At 34.2% G+C, this 16,083-nt stretch overlaps 1 protein-coding gene and 1 pseudogene across 1 annotated transcript; one reads left to right on the top strand and one right to left on the bottom strand.

Moving 5' to 3' along the window:
- The window catches only part of LOC141691403 (uncharacterized), a 508,513-nt pseudogene that overhangs the window by 271,931 nt on the left and 220,499 nt on the right, over nucleotides 1–16,083 (top strand).
- LOC141689552 (small ribosomal subunit protein uS3y-like) lies at nucleotides 3,426–11,770 on the bottom strand. The gene is made up of 7 exons (XM_074493895.1): nucleotides 11,633–11,770; nucleotides 11,136–11,267; nucleotides 6,710–6,857; nucleotides 5,874–6,045; nucleotides 4,142–4,196; nucleotides 3,931–4,062; nucleotides 3,426–3,825 (listed from the first exon to the last, which is right to left on the bottom strand). The coding sequence occupies exons 1-7, from the start codon at nucleotides 11,768–11,770 to the stop codon at nucleotides 3,634–3,636; spliced, it is 969 nt and encodes a 322-aa protein (XP_074349996.1). The 3' UTR covers nucleotides 3,426–3,633.

The following is a 16,083-nucleotide window of genomic DNA, read 5'->3' as shown; positions in this document are numbered from 1 at the left end:
AATACACGTTTCTTGATTGATTCACATCCTAAACCTCCTTTATCAAGAGACGATTTTTGTTCACCAAGAAGAGCATTCAAAGTTCCTTCTCCATGGAAACATTTAGCTAAATCATTTTCAAGTTGTTCAACTTTCTGCTTTAATTCAGGAACCAGGGGATCAGGAGCACTGTCTTCTTTAACGGTTTCTGGATCAACAGAGATTGACTCTTTCTTCAAGGCTTCAAGGCATACATCTTTCATCTCAATCTCATTTTTGAGATATAGATTTTCTTCAGTAAGTTTTGAAACCCTTTCAAGAAAGGATTTGTTCTCAGCAACTAAGGCTTCTTCCTTCATGGGGTCATCCATTTCACTAAGAACTTCACTTAATGCTTGTTTTAAATAAGCATTCTTTTCTTTTAACTTCTTAACCTGGACCTGCAAATTTAAAATAGATGAAGATATATTTGAATTATACTTTATATTCTGTACCTCATCATTGTCACTGGAGTTGTCCTCGAGTCCTGCAAAACAAAGTTGAGCAACTTCATCGTCTGAATCGATCTCCACGTCAGTTTCATCATCACTCCAAGTAATTAATTCCTTCTTTTTGTTCTTCAGCTAGTAGTAGTCCTTTTTGAAGTGCCCTTTCTTTCCACACTCAAAACAAGTATCCTTGCTTTGATTTGTTATAATCTCCTTGCTCGGATTAGATTTGAAGTCCTTCTTTGGAAACTGTGACTTCATAGGTCGTTTGGAGGCATTCCATTTGGCAAGAAATTTATGAAACTTCTTTGTTAGAAGAGCAATCTCTTCATCAGAATCATCAGGAGACTCGTCTGCATCTGCATTAAGTGCAAGAGTTTTCTTACGAGGAGCTTCATCTTCTTCATCATATCTACGTAGCTGATTTTCGAATTCTTCCAATTCACTGGACAGTGTTAGAGTATCCATAGTCGAAAGCAGTGTTGAATCCTGCAGAATGGTAACCTTTGGAGCAAACTTCTTTGGCATTGCTCTGAGGATTTTCCTATTGATCTCAGATTGAGGAAAGATCCTTTCCAGAAGTGAGATAGAGTTCATCAATGTCAGAAACCTCCCTTGAGCATCTCGAACGCTTTCATCTCTTTCCAACCTGAAACCTTCATAGTCACTCATGAGCATACTTAATTTTACTTCACGTACCTTAGACGTGCCTTCGTGGCTGACTTTGATCGTATCCCGGATCTGCTTGACAGTAGTACATGCTGATACTTTTCTTAATTTTGTAGCCACCATGCCATTGAGAAGTGAGTTCATAGCTTTAGCATTGGAGTTCATTGCATTCACTTCTTCAGGAGAAAGATCCTTGAGAGATTTAGGTTTCCCTTCTTTCATAGGAGTTGTAAAACCGTTTTCTACAGCATCCCATTCGAATGCATCACGCTGGAGGAAGATTTTCATCCGGAACTTCCAGTCATTGGAGTTTTCAGCACCATGAAACAGTGGTGGATAATTGTTTGAATACCTATCTGGTTGAGCCATGGATCGCTTGCAAAATAAACACTAAAAAGAGAATTAAATGCACCTGCTCTGATACCAATTAAAATTCGATGGCTCGATAGATAATATTATATTCTAACTGTCAAGGCAAATGGGACAGTCTCTTATGCAAATGGAACAGTCCCTTTACAAATGAGACAATGAATGGGACAGTCTCAATCAACTGCAGAAAGTAAAATGCTGAAATAAGAAATGCAGAATGCTGAAAAACTGAAAAACTGAAAAACTGAAAAGTAAAAACACCAGAAGTTTTCACTTGGTTCGGCCCCTACACCTAGTCTATGGCCTACATCCAAGTCCCAATGCCAACTAGCATAGAAAATGTATTATATCCACTTAAAACAAAGTACTTACAAACTTTCCTTGATTACAAACTTGGTCCACTTGAAAGAACCCTTTCCCTAGCACACAGCTACCTAGCACAAAGCTACTTGGCCATCCTGTTGTAATCAAACTCCCACAACCCGGGATAAGTGATATAATACGTCTTTCAAATACAAGAATATAATATGAAAGTTTACAACTCAAACTAAAGCTTCTTGTTTACTGGATATATATCTCGGGTATAGAACAAGAAGAAGTTTTCAGATAATGAAAGATTAACGTGAAAGCATTAGTTATAAATCTGAAACAATGAGTTGTATTTATTAGTGAAAAGTTCTAACAGATTTATTTTCAAATAAAAGATAAGATGAATAAGATTCGAAGATAAGTTTGTTTTGAAAATATTTGAATGAACACTAGAGAAACTAATCTGTTAGAAGTTTGAAAAAGATAAATCAAGTAAAGATAAGGCTTGAGAGATTTAAACTTGATTTATAAGGTAGGGTGGGTTTGTTTGAGATAAAATTTATCCAGATAAACAAGATATACATAAAAACATAACCAACCCAAACTGCACTCCTGGAAAACTTCAATAAAAGTCTCGGATATAGTATTGCTTCCATTCTATTGTTTCTGCATTTTGTTGTTGAAGAATCTTATCATCATAAACCCGAACAACTAACAGATCTTGCCTTTTCATCTATAAGGACGATGATGATTATTAAAGAAACTGAGCATGTACAGATTACCGATATCCATAGTCTTTGTCTTAGCACCAATGCATAGAAAACAATAAGCACGCAGACAAACTACATCTCTTGGAAGTCTCTGGTTTTGTTTGCAAAAGGTACTGCTTTTTTGGGTAGGAGGCGCCATGTTTGATGTTTAGACATCTCTCTGGACAACTTTGATTTGGTTCCAAAAACCATATTAAAACTGATTTGTATCGTATAGACTGCTAAGGAAGGATTCACTCCATATATAAAACTGATTTGTATCGTATCGACTAACAAGGAAGGATTCTTGAAAACGGATCTCGTGTTTGCCCAATATTACCACCTCAGTTTCTATATTGTTCATTTTTAGGTCAGAGTTAATTTCATAAGCATAGATATACTAGAATAGAACTAATCTTAGAATTGTATCAAGTGATATAAACTTTGGGCACTATATGCAGAAATCAGAATGCCCAGCGGCAAAGCAATATGCCCATCCCTTCAAGTTGAAGGGTTCAAATCAATGGTATGGGTGTCTGGTCATTAACTAATCAAGAAAAGATTTGAACAGGACAGGGTCCAGCGATGTTTAAACCCTAAGAATAACAGAGAAACATAAACTGAGGCATTTCAACAGCAATGTTCAAATCAGTTTGCATGCTTTAATAAATTAATTAGTAACTTCTAAAATTTTTTGACCAAATTATTATTCATTTTACACTGTTTATGACTAAAAGCATAGCAAAAACAAATGACTAAGTTAGAAGTTATTAACATATCTATAATATTGGATTAATAATTTTGAATTGTAGTTTTATTAATAGTGGATTAATTAAAATTTTAAATAGCTATTAAGAACATATAATAAATTTAATTTTTAATTTATTAAAAAAAAATATTTAAAAAATCCGGGTTCCAGCCTCCGGGGACTAATTTTTTTTTTCTATTTTAAAGATACATGTAATCCTAATTATGTTAAAATGATTGATCCCATCTAGTGACACTGACTCTGTTATGCCAAACACTATATTAAAAGAAAGCATCAAAAGCTTTGCTAACATCTCTGTAATTTAAGCAATCGGGAGTTGGGAAGGGATAGGAGCGACACCCATATCAATATCAGCAGTCAGTGGCAACAAAGTTGTAGCAGTAGATGGTCTGATCACTTCGTCCTCCTTGGGCGGATGAATGCTAACAAGATCAGGAAGAGGTGTCATAGGACCCTGCTTTCCTTTGGGATCCCACGCCAACATGATCTTAACCTTGATTCCAAGTATACCAACTTTAGAAACTCAACATGTAAAATGTTGTCAGTTTAAACTGGCACAAGTCAAATTGACAAGGGAGAGACGTCAACAAAAACAAACCTGTCTGAGAAGCACGTGTCTAACAGCCGAATCGATATACTCCTTGACTGGATGACCAGAAGAAATCATGTAACCATCCTTGAACTTCATGGATTTCGCACGCTGAGCCCTCAACTTTCCACTAACAATTACCTGTCAAAGAGAAGTAGGAAACATCATTGGCATATTGCCAAGGAACAATACATCAACAACAATAAGTTTAAAGGCACACCTCACAGCTCTTTGCACCACTCTCCATGATGAATCGTAGCACACCATAGCAAGCCCTGAAAAATTAACTTACCAAGTATTACATTACAGCGTAATTGTATTGTTAACTAGAGAGAGTATCTACATAAGTTACATACTGCAGGAGAAACAAAAAGAGAGAGTATCTACATAAGTTACATACTGCAGGAGAAACAAAACAATACACCATTGCTTATTCACAATCAAAATAGCTAAACATACCCAATCAGAAAAAGAAAAGTAATGTTTTTCCATGAAATGCATTTGAGATGAAAGAAAATAGACATATATGTCATATGATGCGTGCAACTGTAAAAGAGCCTATTTTTAAGAACTTCAATGTTTAAATATGAAAGACACTCTAGTGAAATATAGGATACAAACATGTATTAAAGTCGGCTTTGACTGTTAGAATAATTTGTTTGGCTATCATATTGCCACACTATGGAATCTATTGCAACACTTGCTACTTTAATTAAATTAAGGGCCTAAGGGGTTTATGCCAGTCAAATGAACATAAGAACACAATCACAAAGTACTAAAGAGGGTCTTGTGATAAAATAGAAAACTGGATTCCAGAACATACTATTGTTATGTCACAATTCAAATCATCCTGATTAAAAAAATTATGAAGAGAAAAGCAGGATTTACAAAAAAACTAATAATAGATATGTAGACCTGACAAAAAAAATATAACTGCAAATAGAAAAAGCAAGCATTATCTAATTTATCAACTTCCACACACATACAAACAACGATACATGTTGGTGTTGGATGAAAAAAACATGTAGTCTTGGAGATTTTGGAAACAGACAAGTAGATCTTTGAAGTGAAGACGAAAGTAAGATTAACATGAGTTGTAAATCCCCAGTCAATTACCCTCTCTATAGTTACTGAATGGAAACTAATGTATTTCATGGGGATGATTATTACATGGGGACTGCACTTAATTTCGGCACCTTCAGACACAAATTCGGTACAGAATACACCAATCTGCTGTGTAAGTGACGAATGAACATTATGTATAAACACAATATAAGAAGTCTTTGATATATTAACAATATAACAGATGGATTCGTTTCTTCATTTCCTATGATACTTGCTGCATCATATAAGTGTCAACTTACATGAAAGTATTAAAAATTGCACATAGCAAACTACATCCACATAAAATAAACTTATCAAATTTCATGGGGCATTTCTAAGTTCTAACCAGCTAAGCAGCAATATTATCTTATTGTCACCAGGCTACGGGCATGCCTGCCATGAAGGATACCTTTGACCACAAAGCAGATAAACATTTAAGAATGAAAGCACATTGACCTTTGACTCCCAGAATATCAAAAAATTAAAACTTGGTATCACCCCCACCGAGTATTCTCTATACATTCAAATGTAAATGGAGGCAAAATGAATGTGGAAAAACTATACTAATCCCAAAATGACAAATATCTAAAAAAAAGTAGAAGATATCAGTAGACCGCAACAGACTCAAGTTGTTACAAGATAAATCTTACACAACAAATCATGTGAGGTGTAAGAGATATAATGAAGAGAAGCTCAAAATAGCTCTTATACAAAATCTAGTAATATGCTAATTTAGAATATGCAAGAAACAGAGAAATTCACACATTATACACATAGAAACAATTACTCAAGTATATCAAAATTAATGATAATTCACAAAATTAAGCAGTGTTTTAATCTTTTGTTACCTACGAACAGCAAGTCCCCCGAGAAGCTTATAACGAAGTGATTCAGCCTGAGCAATAGCACAAAGTCCCCTATTATTAACCTTCTCAGCATACAGCTCCACACTATTCTCCGGAAACTTAAATCTCTTCTGTACTAAAGATGTCACCTCTCTAATCCTTCTTCCTTTCTTACCTACATTTTCCAAATCAAATAAAACAGACGAATCACACTTGCAAATCAATCATCCATATACACAAACAACAATAAAAATAACCTTTTCACAACCAAATTTCACTATTTTATCATGATCATTTCCTCATCAAGGTTAAAAACACAGTGTATATATATTACGTAGAAACGAAGATATATTATGCAGGAACGGAGAGAAATTATTGAAGTAGTTAATTGTTACTATCAATTTATCGAGATCCTATTTATCAAGGTTAACGTTACAATGACGACAAAATATAAGAGTAGTTCATCAATATTACTAAAGTTAATAATACTACAGTGTATCTATTACGAGAAAATGTATCAGTTTATCGAGATTATTAATTTATCGAGTATTATTTTATCAAGGTCATAATGTACATAAAACTTATAGGCATTTATGTAATTAGGATGAATATAATAGTACAACCGTTTATCAAGATTATTCGAGAACTAATTTATCAAGGTTACATTGTACATAAATTTATAGGCATTTCTATAAATACCGGGAAAGTTAATAATACAATGTACTTTATACCAGAAAAGGTATCAGTTTATCAAAATTATTAATTTATCGAGTATTACTTTATCGAGGTCCTAATGTACGTAACATTTTAATTGTTTTCATTTCGATAACGTAGATTACCGAAAACATTCTGAGTGCGGGTGGCACGAATGATGATGTCAGTCCGCATCGGGGTAACTCTGATCTCAACGCCAGAGTATCCATCTTCAGCAAGCTCACGTGTCAATACTTCGTTTAATTCAGCGAAAAATACTCCGTCAGCAATAAACTATAAACAACCAACACACAATAAATTTAATTCGTAATCATAATTCGAATTTCGAAACACATTAAAATATTTAAAATTAGAAATGCAATTACAGTTACTTGAAATTACTTTTCTTTTTTTGCTCAATTGAGTAGCCATGATTGAAAGAGGAGGTGAAGATGTTTGTTTATTTTTCTCGCTATATATAGGAGCTTAGAAATGTGATCTGACGGCTGAGAGATGTCTAGGGGTGTTTTAACGGTTTGGGATTTGATGAACTTGAAATGTTTGGAAACCTGTTGGGCTAGATAAAGCACTTAGATTGTTTCCAAAGAAGTTGGGCTAGCCCAATTATGGATTTGTAGAAACTAATTCATAATCACTTTATATAAAATTCTGTAAATTTGTTTGCCTTTGGTAAATAATATTTTACAACGTTTTACATATAAAATCGAGTTCTAATAATGAACTTTATGTTTGAATAATGGACAGGACTGAATGATTGAATAACAATTACTTTTTTTAAAGAAAAAATTTTATGTTTAAATTTGAAAAAATTATTTAATATGAGATACTAGTATTGGAGCCCGCTACGGGCTTAATATTTGAAAGAAATTTGGTTTTGATATGAGAAAATAAATTTTCTTTTCCTACGAGGTAGATTGTTAGTCACCCAGTTATATAATCGCGATCATTCTTGATAACCCAAAGGTTGATTTACTTAATTTTGTTAGGGGATGACTTCTATAATATAAATTTTTTACTTCACATATCACCTATTCCACCAAAAATATAATACAATGATGGAAAATTACGGAAAGCAGAGTGAGTGCAGTTGGTGTTTTAAAACATTCTTAAAGGTTAAACACTTTCCAGGTTGTTAGTGTTATTCAAAGTATAGTAAGTGTTTTACCTGTTTTATGACTTGTGCAACCCTTTTTTCCTAAAATGGTTCTAATCTGTTGATCTCCTGGGACAATCTCAATGCCACCTGATTCGTGTGACGCCACAACTGAAATGTTGAACTTGTTTCAGACATGAAATCCAATAACTATAGTGGCCACTCTCTATGCTTTGAGGATAAAAAATGGTAAGAGAACAAATAGTTCTTCTCTGGGTAAGGTTTTGTGCAATTGTAACTGTTGCAAAACCATTCCTCATCATTGTATACTACCTTCTTTGTGCAACTGGTACACACCACTGAGTACCAATTCTCTTTTGCGTCCACATAACGTATTGTGACATGAGCAAGGACTTTAGTCTATAAAACGAATGGGACGATGTTATTCTCAGTACATCGTTCAAACAAATAAGAGGAAGTAATTTACCTGAATATACTTGGCCCCTAGGTTGGTTATGTCCGACACCCTGATAAGTTCAGTTTGGTGACGTTTAGGTTTGTCAATTATTTGCTTGACAAATTCAGGATTGCTTAACCTACAAGGAATTATATGTAATTCCAGTAATAACTCTTTTATTTTCATAGATAATAACCTTGAATGTAACTTACTTTTTCTGGAGATGTTTAAAACTATAGTGGTTCATGTTGACGAAGCATTCAGTTGCTGCAACGCTAGTTAAATATACTTCCTCTGTTTTGTGATGTCAAAACATTGCATTATTTCATAGCAAATGAATTTCTATGAGAAAGAATTGAATTGGTCGGAGTATTTATAGAAATTAAGTATCATATTGGTCCCAGAATGTGACCTTGATGTTGGAGCTTGAGGTTTATTGTAATATCCCGTAATTTTTAGAATTAGATTATTAATTGAATAATAGAATAAAAAGGATTAAAATTAGACAAGGACTAGGATTTAAAATTGAATTAGACTAATGAGCCTAAAATTTGGATCCAATTCTAATATGGATAACTTGTAGGTTAAGATATAGGGTTTTGTATCGTTATAGATACACCCTATTCTTCTTCCTCGCCTTAATTAATAAAATTCGTAGGGTTTTATTCACATAAATCAGCAGTCTTGTAAAATTCGTAGAAAATTCATCGTAAGTCAGAATTCAGTGATTCTGGACTTTTCGGAGAGTTCTTTTCGTTATCTTCAACTTTCGGGTTTCGTGTTTTTCAAGATAATGTCGTTTAGAGGGTCAAAAAAGCTATATTCAGATCTGGTCAGTCTTTGGGGTAAGTACTTTTTGACTTGCTTTTATATTCGGAAAAGTTTTGATACTCTGATTTTCAAATTTCGTATAAGATACAAGAATTCTGTTTCGAATTGTATAAGAAATAAGATACGAGAATCTTTTGAAACCCAGTCTCTACTTCGTAATTTACGCTATAGTTCCGGAACTAGCCTTAGATACCCTTAGTAGGCGCACGAGTGTGCAACTTTAGATACCTATTAAGGGCGCGTAATTATTGAACTTTAGATGCCGACCACTGGCAAAGTGTGGTATACGAGAATAAGAATAAGAATAAGATGCCGGCTACTGGCAAAGTATGGCCGTAGATCAAGACTGTGGTATTTATAAGAATTATCATTTCGTTATGTTTTATCTGTTATAAAAATCTGCTATATTCTGTTTTAAATTCTGAATTTTAAAATATAAAACTTCGGGTTGGATTTATTTTAGAAATTGTTTTTACAAAATTACTATTGTTTTGAGAAAATTTGTTTTATTAAAAACACCCATTGTTTTCCGGTTAAATAGTTAGTCAATTTGTACTTGTTGGGCTTTGTAGCTCACCCCTTTTATATTTCAGGTTTCGTATAAGATTCGAGTTGGAAATCATTGGAGTTCGAGGACTTAGGATTGGAGTATATTAAATTTTGGGCTTTCGTTAGCTGCGCTTTTGTAATAGACACCTTTGTAATAGATTTTCGTATTAGTAAATTGTATTTTATTTTAGTTTTGATTTAGAATTAATAGTCCGGAAGTGCAGGTCATTAAATTTATGTAAGAACATTAGTTTTAATTCAATGAAATGTAACGAACTGAGTCCAAAGTAATAAGGTACTATTACCTTCCATCGGTTATAGTGAACTTAGACTATTTTTTAGCATGACCGTGTCTATTAACTAAATCAGAAATTATTTCTCTGAATTTATTTATTCCAACGACGTCTACGCAATATAGAAGGAAGTAAATAAATTAAATGTGAGATATGCAAATGGTATTTGATTGAGGTGTAAAGAATTTGGTGGTAACCTGCCAAGTGAGTAGTTTGTTTACTCATTCCTTTCAGTTCGCTATCAAAAGCGTTCTTCGCAAAAGTTCGGTCATCATCGTCTACTTGTTGAATCGTTGTTTCTGTTGAGAAATTAACTGTACATCTTTCCTTAGACATCTGAACTTGCCCTCCAGTTTGTAGTCTTGAACTATAAAGTTTTTGATGATGCAAATAGTTCCGACAGTGAACTAGTCTTCTAAAGATTCTACACATAGTTCCAGAATGAATGCATAGATTCTGTCATTCTGGGAGAGGATGGTATGAATATAAGTATGAATATGAGTACCCAAAAATTAAATCAATTATTAAGTAAAGTATATACCTTTTGGTCAAGCAGAAGTAGGTTAATGCCTTTAGAAATTTCTCCTGTTTGACTTACTCCTCTCCATAACCGTAAGATCCTAACTTTTATCATCCAGTTGAATTTATCCTTTGTCAGTTTACTGAGTTCTTCAAACTTTGTTTTCAACATGGGCAAAAGGAAATATGAATAAACTTAGTCAGTTAAAATGGTACTATACCTGCGGGAGATGTGGGCGTGATCTAGTTTATTAGGTGTACCACTATCCCAACAACCATTACATTTCATAAATTCTGATTTGACACCATAGCTGATTTTTGTTTTTAATTTTATAATATCTTTACTTTATATTAATTTTTGTAATGGTATGTGTTTTCCTTAACCTTTAATATATATTTTGTTGTTATTATGTTGTTAGAAGATAGTTAAATGAGTGGTTACGTATTATGCAATTTTAGTAAATGAAGGCTTCATTCGTGTTGGGTCTATTTTGAATGTTTATGGGTTCTGAAAATTCGTAGTTGTTAACTCAATTGATAATTTTCGTCCACATATTCAACAACTTTGCAAAAATCAAAATATTAAAGAAAACATTCAATATTGTTATATAATAGCTGCACTTCATTACAATACTTTGTTACGAACAAAAGCCGAAAACTTCAAGGTCCATCATCCGTTTGGTTTTACTAACAGTGCGTTTACTTGGCCTTTTTCTTCTGCAAGAATGGAAAACGGATTATGATTTGAATAAGTATGTTTTATATCCTCTGACTAAGCTTGAAGAAGTTCAGAAATGTAAATAATTTACCGAAGCCGAATGTCCTTGTTGCAAGGGGATATCTAACGGTAACGGTTCAATTCCTTTTCTTGCTCTTGTCTTTGTGTTTGTCGACCTTGCAAGTTTCGGTGTGGAGAAGTCAGGTTCTGAACTATTGGAACCCTGTAAATTACACAATGATCATAAGTAAAGGAGTATTGTAAGTTGGATATAGAGGCAAATGTACCTTATACCCTTACTTTTGTAATAGACATAGGATCGGTGAAGTAATATTTCTGAGAAGGGGTCAAATCTCCAACCGACTATATGCGGGCTTCCACTTGAATTTCCTCATATGCCAAGGAAGAGTTGATAATGTTATTTTTTCCAACGCATATTGTGATAATATATCTTTGCTTGACCAACTGCTTCAGAATGTCTGGAAAATAATGGACTCCACTTGCCCGAAAATATACTTATTTAAGTATGAAGTATGACAACATTATGATGCTCATAAGACGTAATTCATATTATGAAAGTTTTCCTACCTCGGATTCTGGTGAGTATAGATCGTCAACTGTCTTATCTAATAATATGAAAACTTCATCTTCGAGAAATATAATATCCAACGAGCAACTTCCGTCGGAGCCTTGAGTCTTAACATTGAAGCTGTTATGTAACTCCATGAATAAAATTTTATAGCATTGAACCAAGTTTTAAAAGATAATAATAGGTTTGTAGTTAGTTCACCTTCTTCTGGGATATGGTATTAGACGGCTACAGTTTTTGCATTTCAGTTGGGGGCTTTCATATTTAATCTTTGTAGGGCAGTTTGAGCAAAATATATTGTACCAAGTTGTTGTTGCAACTTGGTTAAATTTACTTCGCACATAACTTGTTTCTGTAACAAAATGTAAAATATAAGTGATGATGTCAAAGATCATTGGAGATAACAATATCATTAGTGTCCCTGATCAAAGTATGAAGTAAGCAAATGGACATCTGATCTAAGGAGGATATTAATGAAATGTTATTTTTGGTAATCAGCTAAGCTTGGGGCCAACCCTAAGTAAGTTGTGTTGCTATCTTAATCTGTATTTTATACTTGTAACATTTAAAGTCTTTAAAAATGTCAAAGGAGCAGACTGGAGTCTTTTTCCTGAAACGGTATCAAGCCTAAGGATTCTATCTGGAAGAAGATCAAGAAGATCATGCCTCGAAAGAATCTTAAAGAAGCTTGGAGTTGAATAAATTTGTTTGGAGAAAAATATTCTAAGTCAAGATCTCTACAAGTCACAGATTTAATATTATAGAGAAGTCATTCGAGAACTCCATAATGGCTTATCGAGAAGTCAGGAAAGCTACCAGAGATATCGACAAGCCAAATTGAAGAAGTGAAGATTGGAGATATCGACAAGTCATTTCTTCACTAGAGAACTCAGAGTTATCGACAAGTCTACATTCATTAGAGAACTCTGAGTTATCGATAAGTTTAAGTCTACTAGAGAACTCAGAGATATCGATAAGTCAAAAACAAACCATGTGCAAACATTTCTATTGGTCTTGATTATGATGCCTTAAACAACAAAAAGAAAAATATAAGGGACAAAGGAAAAGCAACAGAGAATGAAAATGTTCCAACAATGCTGAAAAAGGTTGAGTCACCTGTGTTCAAGGCTTGTGAAGTAGACTTCAGTGAAGAAGAATTAATTATCAAGCAAGAAATTGCATATGAGGATAATGAAAAGAAAAATACAAACTCAACTCAATCTTTTAAGGCTGAAGAAAATCTTATGAACAATTAAAGTACCAAGACTCCTGTCAAAGGAATAAAGATTGAAGATGTAAGAAAGAAGAAGAAAAATAGAAATAGGAAAATAGGGATAAATAAAAGCAATAATCTGGCTTATGTTGCAGATGCTCCTAGAGTGAAGTGTGAAAGATGTGGCTCTCCTAATCATATAACTCACCTTTGTAAAAAGGTTGTTAGTAAGCCAACTGAAGGAGCTTGTAAATACAATGAAACAGATTTAAATGATCCCTACGCATTCTGTGATAAGTTTGACTGCATCCCTTGCAACTTGAAAGTGATGAAAAGTTACCACAAACTGAGAGTAGACCTTAAAGAAATAAAAATTGAGTCTACATCAGAAAGGGAAATTTCACAACAATCATTGAACTCTATTTTATCTAAAATAATTCACTCTACTTCTGCCAAATCAGTTAACAAGAAGAAAGTACCCAACACTGCTTGGGTCACTAAACACAACTAAAATCTCATTCTGTGCAGGGCAAAGTGAAGAAAGTCATATGGATCATTGAAAGTGGATGTTCCGGACATATGACAGGTGATAAGGCCTGCTATCACAGTTTGAGGAGAAAGCTGGCCCATTGGTGACCTTTGGAGATAACAACAAAGGATTTATAATGGGATATGGCAAGATTGTTTCTGAAAATGTTGTCATTGATGATGTAGCACTAGTAGTTGGTCTTGAAGTGAATCTTCTCAGTGTTAGCCAAATTACAGATAAAGGTTTTGAAGTTCTATTCAACAAAGAAGAATGCACTTTTACCAGCAAGAAAACTAGTGAAGTTGCTCTGAAAGGAGCAATGAAAGGAAGCTTGTTTGTTGCAGACTTGGATTCAACAAATAAGGATGGTATTTTCTGCTTCTATACCAAGGCATCAAAAGAACAAAGCAAGTTATGGCATAAGAAGCTGTCTCACTTGAATTTCAAGGAAATTAACACCTTAGTCAAAAAGGAGTTAGTAAGAGACATGCCCAAACTGGAATTTGCTCAAGTTGAAGTGTGTAAAGCTTGTCAGAAAGGAAAAATAAAAAGATCTAGTCACAAGTCAAAAACTGTAAATTCTATAAGTGCACCCTTACAACTTATTCACATGGACTTATTTGGGCCAGTGAATGTCTTATCAATTTCAAGGAATAAATATGCACTTGTGTTGGTGGATGATTTCCCAAGATACACTTGGGTGGAGTTCATGTACTCTAAAGATGAAACTCCACACATCATAATTGAGCACATCAATAAGATAGAAAAACAGGCTGAAGATTATAATTGTGTGAAAAGATTGAGAAGTGACAATGGAACAAAATTCAGAAATGCTATATTAAGTGAATTCTGCAAAGGCAAAGGCATTATTCAAGAATTCTCAGCTGCCAGGACACCTCAACAAAATGGAGTAGTTGAGAGAAAGAATAGAACATTGGTTGAAGCTACCAGGACAATGCTGCAAGATGCCAAGTTGCCAACAAGTTCCTGGGAAAAGGCTGTTAACACTGCATGTTACACTCAGAACAGATATCTCATTAACAAGGCACATGGAAAGTCACCCTACTCAATCATGTCTAAGAGAAAGCCTACTACAAAGCATTTTCATGTGTTTGGAAGCAAGTGCTACATTTTGAAAGAAAACTCTGAATATGTGGGAAAATTTGACTCAAAGGTTTTTGAAGCAATTTTTCTGGGATATTCATTGGAAAGAACAACCTAAAAAGTTTATGTGATTAATCAAAAGAAGATTATGGAGAGCACAGATGTGACCTTTGATGATGACAAATGTCCAGGCTTGAAATGCCTTGATGATAATGAAGCTGAAGCCCTGACATTTGAAAACCTCAATATTGATAGTGACTCTGATGGAGAATATGAAGTTGATGCACAATAGATATTAAATGAAGAGACTACTCAACAGGAAAATCATGAAAATGGAAACTCATCTCAAACACCTGAATTTGAGAGCACAAACTCTGGGGGAGAAAGAGAAGAAGGATCCAGCAGTCATACCAATAATGAAGAAAATAATGAAGGCACAAGTCAACAAACGCATACAAGGAAGTGGGATAGGAGTCATACTAGAGATGCAATTATTGATAATCCTACTGCTGGTGTGAGGAGTAGGAGTACAACTGCTAATGAGTGCCTACATGCATGTTTTATGTCTCAAGTAGTACCTAAGAAAATTGATGAAGCTCTTCTGGATCCTGACTGGATATCTGTCATGCAGGAAGAACTGAATCAGTTTGAAAGAAGTAAAGTCTGGTAATTTGTTCCTGCACCAAAAAATAGAAGTATTATTGGAACAAAATGGGTGTTCAGGAATAAGATGGATGAAAATGGTATAGTTACCGAGAAACAAAGCAAGGTTGGTTGCAAAAGGCTACTCACAAGAAGAAGGAATTGATTATGATCAAACTTTTGCTCCAGTTGCAAGACTTGAAGCTATAAGAATTTTCCTAGCATTTGATGCACATTCAAACTTCAAAGTGTATCAAATGGATGTCAAAAGTGCCTTTCTGAATGGTGAGCTAGAAGAAGTTTATATGCAACATCCACCTGGCTTTGAAGATCCAAAATTTCCAAATTTTGTGTACAAGTTATTCAAGGCTCTATATGGACTAAAACAGGCGCCTAGAGCTTGGTATAACACACTAACAGATTTCCTACTGAAGTATGGTTTTACTAGAGGAACCATAGACAAGACTCTCTTCTACAAGAAACATGGTGAAGACATGATCCTAGTTCAGATTTATGTGGATGATAATGAGAAGCTTTTCCAAAGATTCTCCAAGCTTATGCAAAGTGAATATGATGGGGGAACTGAGTTACTTTCTTGGACTTCAAGTCAATCAATGAAGTGATGGTATCTTCATCAACCAAACTAAATATGTCAAGGATCTATTGAAAAAGTTTGGAATGGTTGATTGTTCACCTGCATCTACACCTATGTCTACTGCAACAAAGTTGGATGAAGATAAAAAGGGCAAGAGTATAGATATCTCAAGCTATAGAGGGATAATTGGATCATTGCTTTATTTAACAGCAAGTAGACCAGACATCATTTTTGCAACATGTCTATGTGCAAGATTTCAAGCCAATCCAAAAGAATGACATTTGATGGTTGTGAAGAGGATTTTCAGATACTTGAAGGAAACTCCAAACTTGGGATTATGGTATCCTAAGGGAACTGGTTTTTAAGC

This window comes from Apium graveolens, chromosome 10 (assembly GCF_009905375.1).
Source record: "Apium graveolens cultivar Ventura chromosome 10, ASM990537v1, whole genome shotgun sequence".
Lineage (NCBI taxonomy): Eukaryota > Viridiplantae > Streptophyta > Magnoliopsida > Apiales > Apiaceae > Apium > Apium graveolens.
This window is presented reverse-complemented; position numbering and strand designations above follow the sequence as displayed.

Coding starts and splice junctions, on each gene's coding strand:
- LOC141689552 (XM_074493895.1), bottom strand. CDS start 11,770: ATGGAGTTACATAACAGCTTCAATGTTAAGACTCAAGGCTCCGACGGA. Junction 6,858..11,135: donor AACAAGGACATTCGGCTTCG/GTAAATTATTTA, acceptor GGTTGTTTATAG/TTTATTGCTGACGGAGTATT. Junction 4,063..4,141: donor GTGGTGCAAAGAGCTGTGAG/GTGTGCCTTTAA, acceptor TCTCTTTGACAG/GTAATTGTTAGTGGAAAGTT.